General features: G+C 43.0%; 1 protein-coding gene across 11 annotated transcripts in view; it reads left to right on the forward strand.

The window, feature by feature from the left end:
• Positions 1-19,153, forward strand: part of DLGAP1 (DLG associated protein 1) — a 900,656-nt gene extending 881,503 nt beyond the window's left edge. For all 11 annotated transcript variants that reach the window (XM_043558382.1, XM_043558383.1, XM_043558380.1 and 8 more), the window contains 3 exons: positions 7,216-7,307; positions 12,729-12,881; positions 15,793-19,153. In XM_043558382.1, the coding sequence (XP_043414317.1) occupies positions 7,216-7,307; positions 12,729-12,881; positions 15,793-16,002 (455 nt within the window). In that variant the 3' untranslated portion in view covers positions 16,003-19,153. The remainder of the gene's footprint in view (positions 1-7,215; positions 7,308-12,728; positions 12,882-15,792) is intronic.
• The last annotated feature ends 2,197 nt before the right edge of the window (positions 19,154-21,350 follow it).

A 21,350-nucleotide genomic window follows, 5' to 3' on the forward strand; every position in this document is an offset into this window, starting at 1 on the left:
AGGGGATCGTGAGATTGGGGAGGAGTTTCCCCCCTTAGGGGGGGAGAGACTGGAGGACACTCACAGGCATCCCTGGTTGTGCTATAGCACAGAGAGGCATAGGTCACAAAGACAGGGAGAGACTTATGGAGCACGTTCTCAGAGCAGCCAGAAGGGAATCAGGCAAATCAGATGGGAGGAGTGAATGTAGGAAAGTCTTTTTGGTGGGAGCGGCTAACAGTCATGGAGACGGGACGTTAGGAATGAATGTAAGTCATTTTCTCCTGGCACCTGGCATCTCTTTTGTTATCCAACTAGCCAGAAAGGTCTGCTGCCTGCCCATCATGTAGAACCCTCACCCTCTTTAGAGGTTTAGGGGACTAGACCAGTATTAGGAGAGGCAGAATGTGGAGAATATTCCTGCGTGATTCAGCTTTCTTCATCTCATAGGAGGCACAGTTATCGCTGAAGATGAGGAGGCAGGGTTGAGTTGCAAGTGAGCAAGAGTCAGAAAGGGAGAGTCAGAGAGGGAGGGAGCGGAGATCATCTCAGAGGACTAAGGAACAGCAATGAAATCAGCTGAGTTTGCAAATTGTGGGTTCATAGTGGCACTGAGCCACAGGACTAAACACTGGAACACAAGATGGGAATATAGCTCTCCAGGCTAGCAGGACTTACCTGGCCTGCTCTGCACCTGAAAATGGACCTTGTTTTACAAGAAAAGCTGCTTCTCATGAGGAGGGCTCTGACCCTTCATTTTGCCATGAGTTTGCTTCCTGCACAAGGCTCCAGCTGGGTGGTGTGGGTGTCCAGCACTGGCTAGGGTTCTGTCTCCTCTCTGTATCTCTGTCTCCCAGCAACCAGTTGGCCACTGTTCCAGCTCTTAGAGGTGGGAGAACTCTGCCAGACTCTGCCAGAAAATCTGGGCCCCTGAATAATTGTTATGACTTCCTTATACACAGAGACCAAAGAAATTATTGACCCCTGCCTAAATCTGCCTGAATGAAATCCACCAAATAAACAAATAAATAAATAAACAAATAAATAAATAAAGACATTCAAGAAAGGTTGGAGTATGAAGATTAGCAGGAGAAGTAATTCCCTGTTTTGGCTCATGCCACCTTTTAGTTTCCCAGGTAAATGCCCAGGAACTAAAGAATGTCTACTACCTTCTAACCATTTTTGTCTGTTATTTCATTAAATAATCAGCAATCCCATGAAGACAGCATAATGATTATTTGGCAGATAAAGAAAACAGAGTCTGAGAGTACAATAAAGTCTCCCAACATCAACCACTGGCAAGTGGCATTCCTGACTTCCACACCTATGCTCTTTCCAGTATCTTATGCAGAGAGAAAAGTTAGACTGGAAAAGGAGTATATTAGGTGAATTACGGTGTAGGTGGCAGGGCTGGGGGAGCGTTTGACCCAGCATGTCCACTGGATGGGAGTAGCAAGCTTCACCATCCATTGAGGGTATAGAAATATGTCTATCCCTCTCTGTTTCTGATGCCTGATGTGGGCACCTGACGATTGTGGAGTTGGGCGTAGTAGGTAAGAATCAGAAACACTCAGGGAAACCACTGCCTCTGCCTATTCCATTCTAGAGACTTAGTTCTTCTTGGAATATTAAAAGATACATATATTAATTATGCTTAAGGACTTCTTTTTTCAAATGGAAGGTCTCTCATCTTACTGAGGCCACCTACTAGTGTAGAAACATAGAAAATCACTTTCCCCTTAATGCATGTCCAACTGTCCAGATAGTGGTGATGCTGGTGACCTTGATGCAGCTTAAGTATGGGTACTGTCTCATGTGCGAATCCTGATAGACCCGGCTTGATTCTTCTCCAGCGTCTCCTGTTGCAGTTGTATCTGATTTTATGACCAGTTTTTGTCCGAATCCACTGAGGGACTGGGATGGTTCCACTTTTCTTTCTTGGCCGGGAATTGCTGGACCCTGAAAGTCTTGGGAGAAGACGTGGGGAGGAGCAGTCAACCGCACGCCCCACAATGGCAGAAAAAGGGAGAGACAGCCATGCTTATGGATATGAGATACTGATCCCGACTCAGGTAAAAGTCTGGCATAGCCCCAAGGGAAAGGGTCTTTGTTTTACACTGTGGTCAGCCCGCTTGCAGCTTTACCATGGATCCACTTGCAAGATTGAAAGAAATTATTCTCAGGGAGCCTGGCTGGCTCAGTCAGCAGAGCACATGACTCTGGATCTCGGGGTTGTGAGTTCGAGCCCCGCGTTGGGTGTAGAGATTACTTTAAAAATTAAATTAAAAAAGTAAATTGTCATCCTCTTCAGCCCTGTGCCTTGTATATCACCTCCTTATTCCCAAATAAAAATCATCCCCCATGGGGGTCAGTGGGAGGAAGGAGGTGTGCTCTTCCCTAACGTCTGGGCTTTTGTTTGTATATAGCTAGATTTAAAATTAGAGTTCTCATAAGAGACCCATCTCACACCCAAAATAGTCTTTCTCTGCTTCTTATTCTGATGTATCATCTTTAAAAGGAAAACCCAGACTTCAACCTTACGCCCACTAGCATCCCTTTCAAGTGATCCCAGTTCCTCCATTCTTTTCAGAGCTGAAATGTCTTTGTGCAACAATTCGTGTACATGTGCTTTGCTCTCCCATCTCAGTGTGGGCAGGGATCGAGTTTGCTGAACTGCCTCAGATTCTTCTATCAGCTAACTACAGCCCCCCACCCCCACCCCACCACCCCGCCCCGGTCCAGTGGTCCTAGCTAGAAAGTGTTGATAAAGGAAAGAAATCACCCTCACATGGCTTCATTTAAGTAGATTCAGACCCAGTTTTCAACACAGCACAAGGGATGGGGAGGGAGAAGACAGAGTCCCAGGCACTATAGGGCCGCCAGGGAAGGCTCTTCATAATTTGAGCCCAAATTTTCTCAAATGAAATGATGATATCTGCCCTGTCTCACGGGGTCCTGAAAGGATCCGGTTTGATGCACGTGTGAAAGTGCTTTGAAATACAAGGTAATAGGGACGCCTGGGTGGTTCATTCGGTTAACTGACTCTTGATAGCGGCTCAGGTTGTGATCTTGCTGTCGTGGGTTCGAGCCCCACATTGGGCTCTGCGCTGAGCATGAAGCATGCTTAGGATTTTCTCTCTCCCCCTCTCTGTCTGTCCCTTCCCTGCTAGTGCTTTCTCTCTTTCTCAAAATAAATAAACTTTAAAAAGAGATAAATACAAGATAATAATATAAATAAACAGATCTGTGCAAAAACCAGTGATAACTTACCAAAAGATCTTCCTGGCTTTATGTGATGAACTAACCCAGGCCTGTGCTCTCTGTTATGATTCCCCATAACCATCTACTGCAGGATGAGAAGTTTCTAGATTATGAGTGGGGGAGTTAGTATGGAGGTGCCCACCTCTGAAATGGAAGGAATTTAGTTCACCAGTGTTTTGGGTTGTTATTTTTCACTTCCACTGAGGAACAGACTAACAGCTGGGGAGGAAAGGAAAGGGAGAAAGGAATCTTAAAAACTAATTACCAGGGGTTTTATAAGACACCTAGGGAGACCAGACTTACCCACATAAAAAGAGTAGCACCGCAAAACAGGGCCCATAATATGATTAAATATTACACAGGGGCACCTGGGTAGCTTAGTCGGTTAAACATCCAACTTCGGCTCAGGTCATGATCTCATGGTTTGTGAGTTTGAGCCCTGCATCAGGCTTTATGTGGAAAACTCAGAGCCTGCAGCCTGCTTCGGATTCTGTCTCCCTCTCTCTCTCTCCCCTCCCTGCTTACTCTCTCTCTCTCTCTCTCAAAAATAAATAAACATTAAATATATATATATGTATGTATATATATATACAGAATACAAATAGATGGTATAAATCTTCATTAAGTGGCATGCCTGCAGGAATACAGTAGAGACGCATTATTCTGGAAGATGCATTCAATGAAGGGTGATGGGTAATAAAAACTATTGACTACATCTGTGTTGAACAATCTGGAAAAGGTGTATGGGCCAGAGTGTGAAGGGAGCCAACTAAATGCAATCCCAGGAGCACATCTGCTTCATTAGCTTTTTTCTTCCTCAAAGACTACAGAACAAATATGAAATTTACCTTTAGAAGAAGAGAGTTATCTCCACACTAAGTGAATGTCTAATGGAAAAACGGAACAAACTCCATTAGAGCTTTTTTCTTCAAAATTAAAGTGAGTTTTGGGATGCCTGGGTGACTTAGTCAGCTGAGTGTCTCAATGTGGATTTCAGCTCAGGTCATGATCATGCAGTTTGTGAGTTCGAGCCACACTTCGGGCTCCATGGTGGCAGTGTGGAGCCTGCTTGGGATTCTCTCTCTCTCTCTCTCTCTCTCTCTCTCTCTCCCCCTCCCCAGTCACTCTCTCAAAGTAATTAAACTTTAAAAAAAAAGAAATTAAAGTGAGTTTTTAGTTCTCTAGAAACAAAAGCGTGGAGGGCAAGGAAGTAGGAATTTCATCTGCTTGACCCAAGCCCTCCTGTTGAATGGCTTCTCCCAAAGCCCACATCAGCACCTCCTTTTCCTGGGCCCAGGAAAGATTATCACTCAGACACTGGGAATGCAAACAATCCCGGAGCCAGTAGGGAATTTCCACTCAAGGCAAAAAGCTGGAAAACAGAAGGGCCACAACTTCATCCCGGTTACTTTTGCTCCAAATCTACAGCTCTCGCCAGACCATGCTGAGGATGTCCCTTGTTCTGCTTTCAAGAAGACATCCATCTGAGTTGGCACCTACGTGGGTGGGTGTTGCCTGAAAGATTGTTTGGAGCAGTGCTTTCTTCTCATCTGAGAATCACTGTCTTACTCAGCTGCTCTCACTATAGTAATCTATTATACACTCAGGTTTTCAGGTGTAATGGAGAAACATTAGCTCAAAGTTTTGAGGCATATCAGAATAGCTGGGGGTTCTATGACAGTTCCCAGGGGCTCTGCCATACAAGCCAACAAATTGGACACCCCTCAGTACAAGTTCTAAGCTTCCAGGATTCATTCTAAGGATTTGCTGGTGTCACAGCCGTACCCATCAGCAACATAATTCAGAGATGTTTTCAGGGACCTTAGAGTTTGCCTAAGCCACATGGTCACTTAGGAAATGCCTCCTCAGAACTGTCTCAGGTCTGGGACAGGTGATCCAAAGCACATACCTGTCCCAGGCAACCAAGGATGTCTGATTACCTTTGAATAATCCAGACTTTGTTTTTTTCCTCTTCTCTTCTGGGCAGAGCAAGTGTGGGGCCCACAGGTGGCATAACCAGAGAGGAATGGTAGTATCCTGGCCCTAGGTGATAACAAACACTTATTGGTTGTTTGCTACATATCAGACACTGTCCCAAGCATTTCCTGTGTATTATTGCTTTTAACCTTCACAACAACCCTACAAATAGATACCATTAACCTTACTTTACATAGGAGAGAACAGAGATTGAATGACCTGTCCAGGGCAGGGGTTGGTAAGTATTGGGGCCAAAACCCTCAGCCAGCTCAGGGCCGGACCCTTAGCAACTATGATGCTCTGTGTCTCCACATGCTTCTTCCTTTCTGCTTCAGGGGTGTGGAGAAAAGGAGAAGGGCCTCAAGTAAGCAAGACTGGAAAAGAGTAAACACTTAGGCCTGAGGAATTGCTGCCTTATGGCCATCAAGGGAAGCCCCTGGCTGTCACTGAGGAGGCGATTTCTGCACCTGGGCTGTTCGGTGGGACTGGTGACAGAGAGTTCATAAATGCCCTGAGTTCCGTGTGTGGGAATGCCAGAATATTTGAATAATACTTAAGTATAGTGTGCATCATAAACCATGGTCTAGCCTGGCAGGTTTTTGTTTGATTTGGTTTGGTTTTAATATTTTGAGAGAGAGTGCGAACAGGGGAGGGGCAGAGAGGAGAAGAGAGAATCCCAAGCAGTCTCCATACTGTCGCCACAGAACCTGATGCAGCGCTCAAATTCAGGAACCTTGAGATCATGACCTTGTGGAAGTCACATGCTCAACTGACTGACCCACCCAGGTGCCCCTAGCCTGGAAGTTTTAAACAGAGAAGAAAGTTACTAGAAAACCCTGTCACAATAAAGTTTTTTTTTCTTTTGTCTTCTTCTCAGACCTTGTGGGGACTGAGGTCAAGAAAGAGAGACCTCATTCCACCCTGGGTCTCAGGCTTTGTAAATCCACAGCAAAACCGCGGCACTCACACTGCTTCGATCCTTTACTCCACCTCCCCGCAGAGATGCAGATTTCACCACGGAGCAAGTGCCCTTCTGAGGAGTCTCCTTGTCTATGCGGGGGCCAGGAAGGGGGAGCAGGGCGCCTTCTCCCCTTCCTCCCCGACAGGGAGGGCATGTTGAGAACTGCCTGGTGGCAGAGCTCCAGCAGTGCAGCTGTGCCCCCGGTCCCCACCGGGTGGAGGGAGGGCCTTGGGACAATGCAGACCTCAGGACAGCTCTGTGCAGAGCGGTTCTGCCCGTCTCAGCATGCCCTCAGTTGAAAGGTTCTCGCCTTAGTCTGCACGGAAGACAAGAAGTAGCTTGCAAAGGAGATTTTCAGCACAGTGCATAGGGAATTAAACCTATATTAACAATAAAATTGGTCTGTGGAGTGGAAAAGCTGGAACGGTGCTGGCGTTCCCTAGGCAACAGGCTGCAAATGTTCATTCCTTAGAAAATCTTTCAACTGGCCATGGCGCTTTCCTGACAGTCCCTGTGGCTGAGCTCCGGAAAAATAATGAAGGTTATGGATAGGAGATGGTGAGTGCCAAGAGAGCGCCCCTTCAAGTCAGGATTGCTTTTCTTATGTTTGGAGTTGGATTAGAAAAACGAGCTCGCAGACCATGATTGCTGACACAAATAAATCCATAACTATACTGAAAAACACTTGAAACTTATCCTTGCAATAAAAGGCGGGAGGGAAGAAAAACCTATTTGCCTCTTGGTAAGCTCCAGTGCTGTGATGGAAAACTCCGCTATTCCTAAGAAATATGTGTGATGAGCATGTGTTTTTGTCCAAGTCGATTTTATACTTTCACCTAGCCTCTGTTCCATAGACTAGCAGCCCAACAGCAGCTGGGCTGAGTGTGTGTGTGTGTGTGTGTGTGTGTGTGTGTTCACGTGCTGTATGTGTGCAGTTTTTCCTAATTATTGCAGCATAACTTCCTCTTTGCTTTACCAGACTAAATCTCCACAGTGAGACATAATGTGTAAACTTCTTGTATGTTTGCTTTTTTCAGTTCTAGGGAAAATCCGAACTGCAGTGGGCAGTGCCCAACTTCTCATGGCCCAGAAATTCTACCAGTTCAGAGAACTGTGTGAAGAAAACCTGGTAGGTAACATTCCCCATCACTACCACTTCCCAGCTAGTCAGGAGAAGATCATGTTGTCAAGGCTGCCACAACTAATTTTGAACACTCTCTCGCCTGAAATAGAATTTTCTGAGGAATCTAATTTCCTGCTTTTCTTAAAATTAGAAGTATTTAGGGGCGCCTGGGTGGCTCAGTCGGTTGAGCATCTTACTTCAGCTCAGGTCATGATCTCATGGTTTGTGGGTTCGAGCCCCACATTGGGCTCTGTGCTGATGGTTCAGAGCCTGGAGCCTGCTTCAAATTCTGTGTTTCCTTCTCTCTCCGCCCCTCCCCCGCTCACTCTCTGTCTCTCAACAACAAATAAGTGTTAAAAAAATTTTTTTTAATTAAAAAAAATTAGAAATATTTATTTTATACTTAAATAATCTTAAAAGAAAAAATCCAATCAAGTTAAAACTCCATTTCCTGCCTTTTTTTTTTTTTTTTGGTAACTGAAATGTTTCCAATTTCCTGGCTTTCCCAGGGCAGCCCTGATTTCAGTATTCTTACCAAAAATGATATTACCGAAAACCATTTTGGATAATGATGTTCCTTCTGAAATAGCCATCAGTGCCTATCTCATCATCAGGGTTTTTGATTTTAATTTAAGGCCAGAGGTGGATGGCATCACAAAGTGTAGATTTGATCTCCTTGAGGCAAATGAGTAATTCATCCTTGTTGGACGTACAAAAACCAAGAAACACCACTAGCATCAACAACATTTTTTTTAAAGGGACTACAAAAGACAAAGGCAAGAGCTTCCTCACGTATGTCTTTTTAAAGAAACTGCTACTATTCTCTGCAAGTGTCCTTCCACAATAGCTTTTATTGGTCAGTTGTTGGTCACGCTTGCTCTAATATAAAATGAAAAGCCACTTGTTCATCTTGTGGAAAGTAAAAACATGGTTATTTGCAATCTCATTGACTATGATTTTAGAGTTTTAACCACATCTTGTTAACAAGGACAAATATAGACTGGAGGGGATTTATCAAGACAGGGTTCAATCAAGAGAAAGTGGAAAGCCTGCAAAAGTTGGTGTTCTCGGTCCCTCTTCACCAGACTTTTCTTTCTGAAACCCCCCTTTGGGGCTGTCCTTCACCTCCTCCTCACACCCACCCCCCACCTCTGTAGTTTGTTTTCCTCTCCCTCAGCAAAAATCCTTCCACCTTCCCAGAAATTCTGTTCTGGATTATGGGATAACATAGGTTAGTAAATGTATTGATAAGTGAATTCGACAAATATTTTACTGAGTTTCACTCAGTGCCACGAACAGAATTCCTGCTAATTTGTAAACTTGCTAATGTGTCACAGATCCTCATTAACATGGTTCTGTGCTCTTCAAATGTATGAAAGTTCATAGAAAGCTGTATTTCTCAAACTGCCTAAAAGATACATGGAAGCCAATACGTACGCCCTATAGGGCCAACAGCACACTTTTTCACGGAATTATATAATAAGCAGGTATGTTATGAAGTAGAACACAAACACTGTGCAAAGCTTGGATGATGAAATTGCAGACAAAACATTTTGAAAGTTTCGCAGACTTCTAGGAAAGGTTTGTTAAAGCCAGCTTTTGACGTTTCCTGGTTCCTGATAGGCTCACGTGCCTGAGCAGCGAGAGGAACTTAGTTGGAAATGTGGGCAGCATGTTAGAGGCAGGAAGTGGGACTGCGCCTCGGGTGGGGAGGGCCATGGATGGCTGGTCAAATCGTGCCTCAGAAGGGAAGGTTCAAAGCCCAGTATGTGCCAGAAGCCATGGCAAGAGCTTTAGGATATATGATCTGGTTAAATCCTCAGAGTGACCCTATGGAGCAGACAGTGACATTATTTTTATGACAACTTTACAGTTGAGGAAAATGGGCATGGAAAAGGTAAATAACTTGGTCAGGAATGAAAAACAAAAACTAAAAATCAATCAATCAGTAACTTGGCCAGGGTCAGCTGGTAAGAGGCAGAGCCCAAGATTCAAATCCCAGTCTATCTGACCTCAGTGCCTGTTTGACATCCCCACCACCGGCCCCAAAGATTTGAGTTCTAGTCCACACCCTCCTAGAGGGACATGGGCCGATCAGTCAGCCCCACCTTCCCTGCAGCAGGAAGCGTGGTGGCCTGGTGGTGGCATTTCTTAGGTCTATAAAGCTGCACAAAAGCGTCCCTAAGATTGGGCACAACCAGACCCAGCTCTCCTTTCTTGAGTTCTTACTCTGAGGAGGAGAACACTTGAAAACACCTGAATATTATCCCAGACTTGACTTTCAGGCATAGAATAAATGGATGAGCATTACTTTTTCCAACAAAACTAAACTCAGGAACCCAGCCCCCCCTCATCCCTCCACACCCTCCATCACCTCTAACCTCCAAGTGGCCTGGTTCAGACTAAGGCGAGGGCTGCAACTCTCTATGCATGGGATGTCACATGACCCACAGTTTCTCTTTCTGTCTGCTTCCCCATCTGTCCCCCTGACGACACAGGGGCAGTGATTCTTGGTGAGGAGGGACCAAATCGCCCATCATACAGAATTAAACAAACTCTTTGGGCCTACCAAACAATCATTTCATCACTGCTGCACTGAACCAATTTAGCCGATAGGCTTGTGACCTAAGAGACTGTAGTCAACTCCAAAATATGAGCAATTTGGTTCTTAGTTACCAGTGAGATGAGGAAGACCATAAAACTCCATTTGCAATGTACTTTGTTAAAGCTATTATCTGTCTGTTCTGAACCTAGATGTTAACAAAAATTTTTTAACTTACTAAATGAAAATGCTGCAGAGAAACTCTTTAATTCAGGTGTCACTAGACTAGGGTTTAATACTGAACCAAATACTGACAAACTTTAGAATTTACGTCTTCAGTGAATTCTAGAACTATGGACAGTTTTAGAAGTATAAGTTTATAAATACATTTTAACTTGTATTTATTTTGAAGGCAGACCAATAATGCTAGTACGTCAAAGGGCTAAAAAGTTCTTTCCAACCTGTTAACTTTTCCAACCTATTAACTTTGATGAGCACTGACCTTGCACTTCCTGAAAGTTTTTTTTTTTTCTAAGTTTATTTATTTATATTTGAGAGAGAGCACAAGCAGGGGAGGTGCAGAGAAAGAGGACAGAATCTGAAGCAGGCTCCAGGCTCTGAGCTATCAGCACAGAGCCTGATGTGGGACTTGAGCTCATGAACTGTGAGATCATGACCTGAGCCAAAGTCAGATGCTCAACCGACTGACCCACCAGGTGCTCCTGAAAGTTGGTTTTTAAAGTACAAAATGGGGGCACCTGGACGGCTCACGCGGTTGAGTTTCTGACTTCGGCTCAGGTCATGATCTCACAATTTGTGAGTTTGAGCCCCACATCCAGCTCTCTGCTGTCAGCCCAGAGACCACTTTGGATCCTCTCTGTCCCCCTCTCTGTGCCCCTTCCCCACTCGCACTCTCTCAAAAAATAAATAAAACATTTAAAAAAAAAAGTACAAAATGGCCTCAGGTTATTATATGGCATGAGGTTTCACAGTATATCCAATTGGCTTTAATACCCACAGGTAACCCAAACTGACCCAGATGTAAGCCTCTGACATCTGGAAGCTCCCACCCCCATAACCATGAATCCCTTTAGCTACCATTGGCAGTAGTGATTAATATTGGGCATGACACCTTCAGTCTCCTAGTTATGTTTTTTCTGTTTTACATCATATAAATTCATGGTTCATACTTTCTAGTACCTGTCAGGGGTATAGGGATGGGGCAAAAAAAAATGTCAATCCTTAAACACTGAAGACTGTTTAATATTATCTAGAAAGTGGGTCATTACAGACATCTATGTGTAATGTATAGATATGTGTTCTCGCATTTGCTATTTTATGTTATGGTTGATTTAAAACCAATTCATTTCCCAAAGATTTAGTAAAAGTCCTTGTGAGCGCCTGAGTGGCTGAGTCAGTTAGGCATCCGACGTCGGCTCAGGTCATGATCTCACGGTTTGTGAGTTCGAGCCCCACATCCGGCTCTGGGCTGACAGCCCAGAGCCTGGAGCTGGCTTCAGATTCTGTGTCTCCCTCTGTCTGCCCCTCTGCTGCTTGCATTCTCTCTCTCGCATTGTCTCAAAAATAAATAAACATTAAAAAAAAAAAAAGTCCTTGTATGATAAAATGACTTCCTATATTAGTAATATCTTAATTGTTAAACACATGGTACATTAAAAGTGCAGTTATTTGGGGGGCACCTAGGTGGCTCAGTAGGTTAAGCATTCAACTTCAGCTCAGGTCAAGATCTCGAGGCTCGTGAGTTCGAGCCCTGCATCAGGCTCTTTGCTGTCAGCACAGAGTTGCTTCAGATCCTCTGTCCCCCTCTCTCTATGCCCCTCCCCCACTTGCACTCGCTCTCAAAAATAAAATAAACATTACAAAATATTAAAAATGCAATTATTTTCTTACTCATCGTTTGTTTACCCTATCGTTTCCCTCAACATGACTGTTAAAACAAGTCTTATTTTAGATTTCTTATCTGTTCTCTGAATAAGTTGGATGACATGAAGTCAGATTCCAGCTCCATTATCCTCCCCACCCCCACCCTCCCACCCCCCACCCCCGCGGAAGATGGTGTCTTCATTTAAATATGTTTTAATGCATCTTGTCATAGTTTTTTGAAAAGTTTGGATTCTCTCCTCATACCACATTGATAGATGTTGTATTACAAAAGAAGAGTTTTACAACCTTGGCATTTGAGAATCACTGACTCAGATGAGTGTATAAAATTACCATTTGAAATGAAATCTTTTAAGAAGAGTCAAACCCATAGAAAGAAAGAGGAGAAAAGTGGTTGCCAGGGGCTTGGAGGGTGGGGGAAAGGGAAGACATTGGTTGAAAGGGTACCAACTTTTGGTTATAAGATGAATAAGGTCTGAGAATTTAATGTACAACATGGTGACTATAGGTGATAACAGTGTATTGTATAACTGAAATTGCTAAGAGTAGAACTTAAATGTTCTCACACACACACACACACAAAGATAAGTATGTGATGTGATGGATGTGTTTATTAATTTTATGGGAGGAATCTGTATACAGTGTGTACATATATCAAATCTTCATGTTGTACACTTTAAATATCTTACAATTGTATGTTTCAATTATTCCATAATAAATTTTTATAGATAGATGATAGATAGAGATGATAGATAGATAGATAGATAATAGATAATAGATGATAAAGAAAGAGAGAAAGAAAGAAAGAAAAGAAGAAAAAGGAAGAATTACCATCTGTAGCCTCACTTTTATCTCCTATTTGAAAGCCAAAAGGAACTCATCCCCCTTATGTTGTTTGAAATATTTGAAAATGCCCCTTTGGTCCTGTGCTTGTTGTCATCGATTGCCTCTAAAGCACGAATGTTTTTCTTTCTCTTGTACAGAATCCCAATGCTCATCCAAGGCCCACTTCCCAGGATCTGGCGGGGTTCTGGGACATGCTGCAGTTGTCCATAGAAAATATTAGTATGAAATTTGATGAACTTCATCAGTTAAAGGCCAATAATTGGAAACAGATGGATCCTCTTGACAAGAAGGTAGAACAATGTAGATTTTGTATGGTTCATTTAAAAACCTGCACAAACACTGGACAGTCTAAATAGGCTTCTGCATTCAGTCTTGCTGTTTACAATGTGAAATGGAGCTGATATCATATTAATCTCATTGTAATGACAATGTTTACATAGTAATCATTTGGGATATTATCTGTAATATGTTTCAGGCATATTTTTAAAGAAAAACCTGTCTTTGTGAATTGGAAAATGGGAATGTGGCTTTTTTGTTAATTAAACTTTAAGTTAAACCATTTTAGTCACTGGAAGGAACTGCCTCCATTTTGCTTTTTAAACTAAAATAAATGACATCTTCAGTGCATGATTATATAGATCAAGAGTTCAACTTCCTTACACCCTAGGATGTGTTTCTGAGAAAAATAGGAAGCCCTGAAAACTAACCGACTTTGATAATCATTTCATAAATATAGTAATAAAGAAACCGCTGTTGTTCAAGGTTAAAAATATACACCATAAAGGTTCACAGTAATCATAAATGTTGGGATTTTTTTTTTTTAAGAGTTTTACTTTTGGTTGACTTGACTTGGGGAATATTGCTCACTGGGTTTCTCATTCAACAGTTTAGAAATAAAGGTTCAAGTTATTTTACTTTAATTAATAAACTGCAATTTTCACATTTGATTATGGTGGTTCCACCAGGCTCACACAGGTATCCAATATCCACCTCCCTAGGTTGGCCTGTCATGCATGACTTTTTTAACTCTTTGCTTTCCAATGGCCTGAGGTTGAATAGTTCCAAGAGATTCAGCCTCTAAACATGAGGCTTGTGTGTTCCCATGAAGCTCCGGTAGCCTGCCCTTTTCAGATCTCCTTGCCTGTCAGAGAGCGAACAGTAATCCAGTCCATTTTGCTGCTCTCCATCATGGTATCCAGGTTCATACAGTCAGTGGACTCCCAGAAGAAAGCCAGTCCCAAGGGCCGATTCATAATCAGCGAGAGGGTCAGTGTCACTGTCCCTCATCTCCAGTTCTATCGCCATTGACCAGGGGTTTTAGTGTTAAGCATCAAAGTACCATTGATATATGTGTGGCCTCTTATGTGGGAAGCCAAACATCCGCACTCAATCTAGTTTTCTTTAATCTGTGTTTAAAACTATATACTAAATAAGCCTTTAAATTGTTCTTATTTTAAGAAAACACGACAGATGTACACACATACTGGTAATTTAGTTTTTAGAGCTGATCCATCTAATTCTCACTCATTGGTTTTTTTTAAATATTATTTTTTTTAAGTACAAGGAAAGGAAGATATGGCTAAAAAGTTTCCAATATTCATACTTTTCCAAATATCACCAAGTTACCCAACAGTGAAGATTTAAAATGTCCAAAATTTGTGATGCTAAGAATTGACATATGTAACCTGTCGACACGTACACAGTGAGTCATTAGTGAACTTGATTTCTAAATTTTTATACACTTTGTCTATGACCAGAGCTTTTCAGCACCCCGTGAACTTGAGGGGAGGAAACAAATGAGCACAATCAGAGTTGGCCAAATGCTGTTTGCACTCTGGACTTCCCTTTTCTGTCCACACAGACTCCACCTTAATCAGCCTGCGGGCAATTCCAATGGAATAAATTTATCTAGGCACTTCACCCAGGCAAGCAAGGAGGATTTGCTGCAATGAGTTTAAGTGTGAAGATACAAAGAGTATATACCCCTTTGGAGAATCCTAAAATCCCTATTTTAAGATAACTGTCACATCCGTGTCATGAGAATTGAAGGTATCTTACTAAAAATGAAAACAGCAGATTCATATGGACCTTTTCGGAGAGTCTGAAAACTCATTATCCTTTTCTTTAAATTCCTTCGTGGTTTAGATTCGCAGCTTGCCCACTGCATTTTCGTTTTTTCTGTGACCCAAGTGTTGAATGGCCTTTATTTTTGCAGTGGCATTTTAAAATATCCAACCATTTCATAGTTTGCTGATGCTGAGAGGAGGAAGACCTCTTTCAGTCCTGGGTTAAATTTTCAAAGCACAATGTCTGTTCCTGTGATTGGAATTGCCTTCTGGGCCACCACAACCGTCCTGAGGCCCCTAAGGAGTGACATCCCAGCGGGATGTTTTAGGAGCCTATCTGGGAACGGATTCCACCCGCCCCCCGACCCCCCTCCCCCACCGAGTGGAGGAACCATCAGTGTCCTCCCTCCAGGGTGACCCCGGAAAGTCTATTGCCGTGCGTTTGTGTGTGATGTGCAGACGGGTATAACTCACAGTGGCATCGACAAAGCTAAAGAACACAGTCTTATCATCTCTTCTTCCTCATTTGGCCTTTTAGGTTTGGATGGGTGGGCCCGGGGAGAGAGGGCGGGGATGTTTTTAAACTCTGAGCCGAGCTTGCACCCGCAGCCTCGCCTCCTTAGAGGGGACGCAGGGTCCCCAGAGGCTGCTGCTGCCGCAGCCACCCTAACTCATCCCTGGCACCCGGAAGAGTCTGGAGCCTCCAGAGAGAACCACACTAAATATGCCGGGAGCCGCAGCCTTTCAGCAGAGGGCATTTTAAATACCCACATCCTTCCCTTGGAGAGACTAGTTCTGCAATTCGGCCTTACCCTTGGCCTTAAGCTTGCCGGTATTCCTTTTTTTTCCCCCTGCATCTTTTGAAGACCCAAGCCAGAATAATAAAGAAATATATATATGTACATTTTTATATGTACATATAAAAAATATATATATGTGTGTGTATATATATATATGTATGTATACAGAGTGCAGATCAGAACTAACCACCTTTAGGTTTAAAAAACAAACAAACAAAAATACCCAAAACCAAAATCAAAAAAAGTGTGCGTGTTCTAACTACTGACCTATCCCAGTTTTTCCCAAGCTTGTCCTGAGAAGCTGTGTAATGTCCTGAACCTTCTGCTTTGATCAGGAGAGAAGGGCCCCTCCTCCAGTGCCAAAGAAGCCGGCGAAGGGCCCCGCGCCGCTGATCCGGGAGCGCTCGCTGGAGAGCTCGCAGCGCCAGGAGGCCCGCAAGCGCCTGATGGCCGCCAAGCGCGCCGCGTCCGTCCGCCAGAACTCGGCCACCGAGAGCGCCGAGAGCATCGAGATCTACATCCCCGAGGCGCAGACCCGGCTCTGAGCGCCCCGCGCGCCCCGCCGCGCCGCCTCCGCGCTCCGTCCTCCCTCCGCCCCCTCCCCGCCCTCCGAGCCCGTCCGTCCCGGAGCTCAGTGACTTCCACTGTCGCGGTGTAGTTGTCGGTCTTGCAGGAGCCGCCCCCCTCCCCCCAGTAGCCCCAGCCGCCCGGACCGGTTTGCCCACGTTCTCCACCGAGCTTCGCCACCCGTACGGACGCGTCACCCACCTGCCTCATCCGGAGAGCCGGCCTTTCTTTTCTCGGCAGAACCAAACCCACCTGTGTAGAAATGGCCCCTTTAGGTCGCCCACCATCCTCAGTTCTCCCAAGCTAGTCTGTCCCTAGAGCTCAGCAATATAAAACCATAGGGTATTTCAGAAATCCAGTAGCACAGGGTGAGCCTTTGGGACTTAACCGTCTTCCACGTGAAGGAAACTAGGGCTCCGATTCCCTTTATTTCCCCTAAACGGTTATTATTTTGTCAAGCAGATGGAGCACTTTATTTCCAACCTCAGAAATCACACCATCTCACCGGAATCGATGAGTGACAATCCTAGAGGGGACGAAGTGGGGCTGGATATGTAGTGGGGAAGGGAGGAGCAAACTCTGCAGGTGCTGGGGCTTACCTGCTTCACTCACAGCTGCACAAACTGCCTCACTGTTACTCCATCCATCACTGCTTCAAATGTTTCCATCAGCAGAAGATTGTAAATTCGATCTTTCAGGGAAATTAATCTATTCTGAAAGGCAATAAAATGAAGAAAGGCAAGGAAGCACTGCTAGTTTAAGATATACTACATAAGGGATTTTTTTTTTTTGTCCTATTATTAAGAAAATTTAGACCTGAAATGTTTTATCAACTTTTACTGTACTATGTGTATTATATTGTTGTGATGGTGGGGGGTCTTTAAAGGGGAAAGCGTTGGTCCTCTTAACGTGTTAGTGTCCATCCTGGGGGGCCTACCTACTACGCATATAAGTACACACCTGGTCAAGAAGTGCTGTAAGTGGCAGCAAGGGTGTTTTCGGAGAGAAGTTTGGATTTTCCTGTCATCCCTTTGAATGCTACACATCCATCTGTTGTAACCCGGTAGTTTGTAATGCAGACATATTTTCGCCTTTGGTCTTCTCTCACTCCTACCCAGAGTCCTACCAGTCCCCAGCATAAGGATTTCGTCCTATGTCACACCGATAAAATAAATTCTCTACCCAAGTAGACACGCGGCCTCGTTCCAAAGAGCTGCCCCTCATCTTGAGGTCCCAGGTGGTGAGAGAAGAAATTTGACCTCAGCAGTTCAGCAGTCACGAGGAAGGGGGGAAAGTCGTGATTCATAAGCACTGAAAGAAACCCAGGCTTTTGGCACAGAATGTGAATTTACACTTTTAGTCCTGACGGATGGGCAGTGTGCGCTAAGCATCTAGCTGAAGTTATCTTTAAACGCCCTTACTCGTAGCAGTTTAAACATTTAGGATGTGGTGATCTTAAAGTATCACTGACATTTTACGTCCAGCTCCCACTCTAAAGCATTAGAAAATTACCCTTGAAAAATGACAGACTAAAAACACACATCAAATAAGCTTGCACCAGAACTTTTTTTAAAAAATATACTCTCGTAGCCAGGTGCTAATTTATTTATGAAATTAAGAGAAGTGATGGGTTCTGGCAACAACTATTTTCATGGTCACATTCTAAAACCACTAGGGAATTCGCTACCTCTCAGAGCCACTGATGCTTTGAGCTATCTTTATAAACAGGGCACAAATGTTTACTGCTGTGGTTTACAAGAAAAGGGCTACTAACCTATTTAAAAACCAACCAACCAACTTTTAACTAGGGTGGACAAAGCACCTTGAGTGCTTTGCAAAATTGGAGCCGACAGAGATTTTGAACTTCAAGGGTTCGCTTGTTTTAAAAAGAATACACCTTTTCTTCAGTTTGTAGCAGCAACGGAAGGTCACACAAAGTTTGCAGCCAGTAAGGCCATCTGCCACCTTGGGTAGCCTATAGTCCCATTCAATCCTGAAAATGACTTGGAACTCATAGATTGACGTGAAGGAAGCGACATCCGTCGGAAGACCCATGTTCCCAACTACAGCTCCGTGCCCTGAGGTAGAGAGAAGATTGGGATTAAGAAATCGATTTCTAATACGACTCAAGATCATCCTACAGTATTTTCTTTGGAAACCGGTTTAGCCCAGGATATTTTAAAGAGAGACAAGAGAAGGCCTATTTATCTTGTCCATGTGAATGGTATTTGTATATTCATAAGCTATTTTTGGTAAGGATTTTAAATCTTTTAGCTGAATGCCTACAGGCATCATGACCCTTGCCTTCCTTAAAACACAAATTGTACAAACACTTTATAAAAAGCTAATTATTGATCTTAAAACACGACCCCACATAAAGCTGCTTGTTAACCACTTGCCCCCTTAAGCTGACATCCATGAGCATAACCTTTGTCACATTGTTCTTTTTGATGTAATTTGTAGATATGTTTTTTAGTTCATAATGGAAAATGTATGTACCCTGAAAAATTACTTATTTTGTTTAACTTTGGTATAAAGCTGTTTGGGCATTTTCTTGGGGAGGGGGGGAACTACAAAAGAAGTTTGTCTCCCACATCAAAAAACGTTCAAAGAAATTAAGTATTTATTATATTTTTTGCAGATGTTTCCATACAATTCACATAACCTTTTTGTAAAGAGAGATGAAGAAATGGATTAAAGATTTTTAATATTTGAAATGGTAAATAGAACTAATTTATTTGTAATATATTTCTGTTATTTATAGATGTTTCCTTAATGTTTTACTGTGCATTACCACTTTAATTTAAGCCTTATCCTTGTGAATTTACCATTTCTTTTTTAAAACATGTCTAGATGCATATTTTAAATAACTGGAATGTAAATCACTAGCATATCTGAATTCCCAATGTAATTTTTAAAAATTATTTTGGTTTGGAAAAAAAAGATTCATTTGAAAGCCTTCAGATGGAGGGGTGGGGAACATTTTTATGGCTTTATGAAGTGGAATTTCATAGGCTTATTTACCTAGATTGTGTGTGGACAAAAACAAACAAACAAACAAACTGTAAATAGATGAATGTTTCCCATAATGTAAAAAGAAGAAATTAATAAAATAATTAATGCACTGCTTTCAGGTCTGTGTGTTTTCACTACAAAGCCCTGCTTCTTCCAAAATACAAGTAATTGTCTTTGGAGGGAATAATTAAGCAATGAAGAAGTATATCATTCTAACTTTTATTGTTAGAATACAATAAAATACACATTTAGGTTAGCTGCTGGTGAGCAGGTGGGTAGACTTCGTGTCCTACGTAAAGGATCAAAATACTGAAAACCAAAAGGCCTTTTACCATACACGATCACGCACATATGAAAGTTTCAGATGAGAGCTGTATATTTGTGAAAGAAGTTACCGGCCTCTCAAACGTGCAAATCTGTACAGATTTTATCCACCTGGATTTCTTCGCAAACATTTCATCAGTTTTGTTTCCTACACGGTTCCTACCCTGGAGGAGATAGGGGAAATCAGAATAATGCTTTGTGGTTTTAATTTCATCCCCGAAGTAATGAAAAACTGTGCTCACTGAGGCTTAGTCACTTGTCCAATGGGACACTACTATTAAGTGACAGATTTGAATCCAAAAATCTGAAACTTTGTTCAGCTTCCTCTTCAGTAGGGTCTCTATCATTCTTCCCACATTTAAAATGGATAATTATTTGCCACTGTCTGTTTCCGCTGATCTTCATCTCAGTCATATTCATAAACCTTACTTGAAAAAAATTTTTTAACATTTAATTTTGACAGGGAGAGACAGAGCGTGAGTGGGGAAGGGGGAGAGAGACTAAGGTACAGAATCTGAAGCAGGCTCTAGGCTCTGAGCTGTCAGCACAGAGCCATCGCAGGGCTTGAACTCACGAGCCCTGAGATCATGACCTGAGCTGAAGTCTGATGCTTAACTGACTGAGCCACCCGGGCACCCCATAAACCCTACTTTATACACAAAAATACAGATTTACCTCCCGCCCCCATAAAGGTAAATTAGAACATTTTATGAAGTGGACTTGAACTTCTCTGAAAATGCCAAAGTCTACACAGTATTTTCTCCCCACAAGTACTTGGGCAAACCCATCCATCCATATGTAACAAACATGGAAATTAAGCAGCTAAGCCTCTTTTTCTGATTTTTTTTTTAATTTTTTTTTCAACGTTTATTTATTTTCGGGACAGAGAGAGACAGAGCATGAACGGGGGAGGGGCAGAGAGAGAGAGAGAGAGAGAGACACAGAATTGGACACAGGCTCCAGGCTCCGAGCCATCAGCCCAGAGCCCCAGGCAGGGCTCAAACTCACGGACCGCGAGATCGTGACCCGGGCTGAAGTGGGCGCTTAACCGACTGCGCCACCCAGGCGTCCCTTTTTCTGATTTTTGTACGTAAGCAAGACCTTTACCAATTACCAAAATAACATGATATACTTCTGAAACTGTTTGAAAAGAGGATCGATCAAGTGGCTCATCGCTTGTAAGGCTGCAAAGATCTCATTACCTGGGTTCGTGCACTGACTATTCCTGTAGTGTGAACTGCAGTTATACTTCTTGCCTTTTACCAGATTAATCCTTATATTTCACTGGGGCTTCTTAAACATTTCGGCCAATCCCAAAGCAAAGTGAGTTTGTTTTTGCATGTAAAAATTTGAATTTCAGTGAAGCAAATTTCAATTGCCCATGTTACAGGGTCCACTCCCTCCCAAAAATGTAATTTTGTTTCTTATGGAAATTGAACAAAATTGTTTGCTCTGAACGTGAGTTTTTTTATATATCTTTGAAAGCCACCCCTTGAAAATACAAATCGACTTTGGTTTAAATAAATGGCATTTAAAAATCATAGTGTCTGAATGTGTTCATTCTCAAATGCCAGTGATACTAAAGGGTCTGAAATTTACCTCAAGTTTGCTCAATAGGCTCTTTGACTTTTAGCCACTAAACCAAGATCAGATCAACTCCTTTTGCAAACAGTAACTGGTGACCCTGTCTGAAAACCTTCTCTGGGTCCTAACTCATTTACTGTAAGTTCACAGACTAGGTCTCAAATTGCTCTGTAAGTCACTCATTATCTCCCCTAAAGCAGGGAGAGGAAATAGTGTGCTGTTCCTGGTCTATATGCTTCCCTGCAGGCTTACTGCGGGCCTAGGGAGGCATCGCCAATCACAGGAATGTGCAAAACCCCAGGACCGGTGATTCCTGATTCCTGAGTCTCTATTTAGCCTGCCAATGGATGATTTCAGTGCATTTCTATGTAAATGAGCACGAGCCTAAATTTATAGCAAATGG

The sequence above is a fragment of the Prionailurus bengalensis genome, chromosome D3 (genome assembly GCF_016509475.1).
Source record: "Prionailurus bengalensis isolate Pbe53 chromosome D3, Fcat_Pben_1.1_paternal_pri, whole genome shotgun sequence".
In the NCBI taxonomy this organism is placed as follows: domain Eukaryota; kingdom Metazoa; phylum Chordata; class Mammalia; order Carnivora; family Felidae; genus Prionailurus; species Prionailurus bengalensis.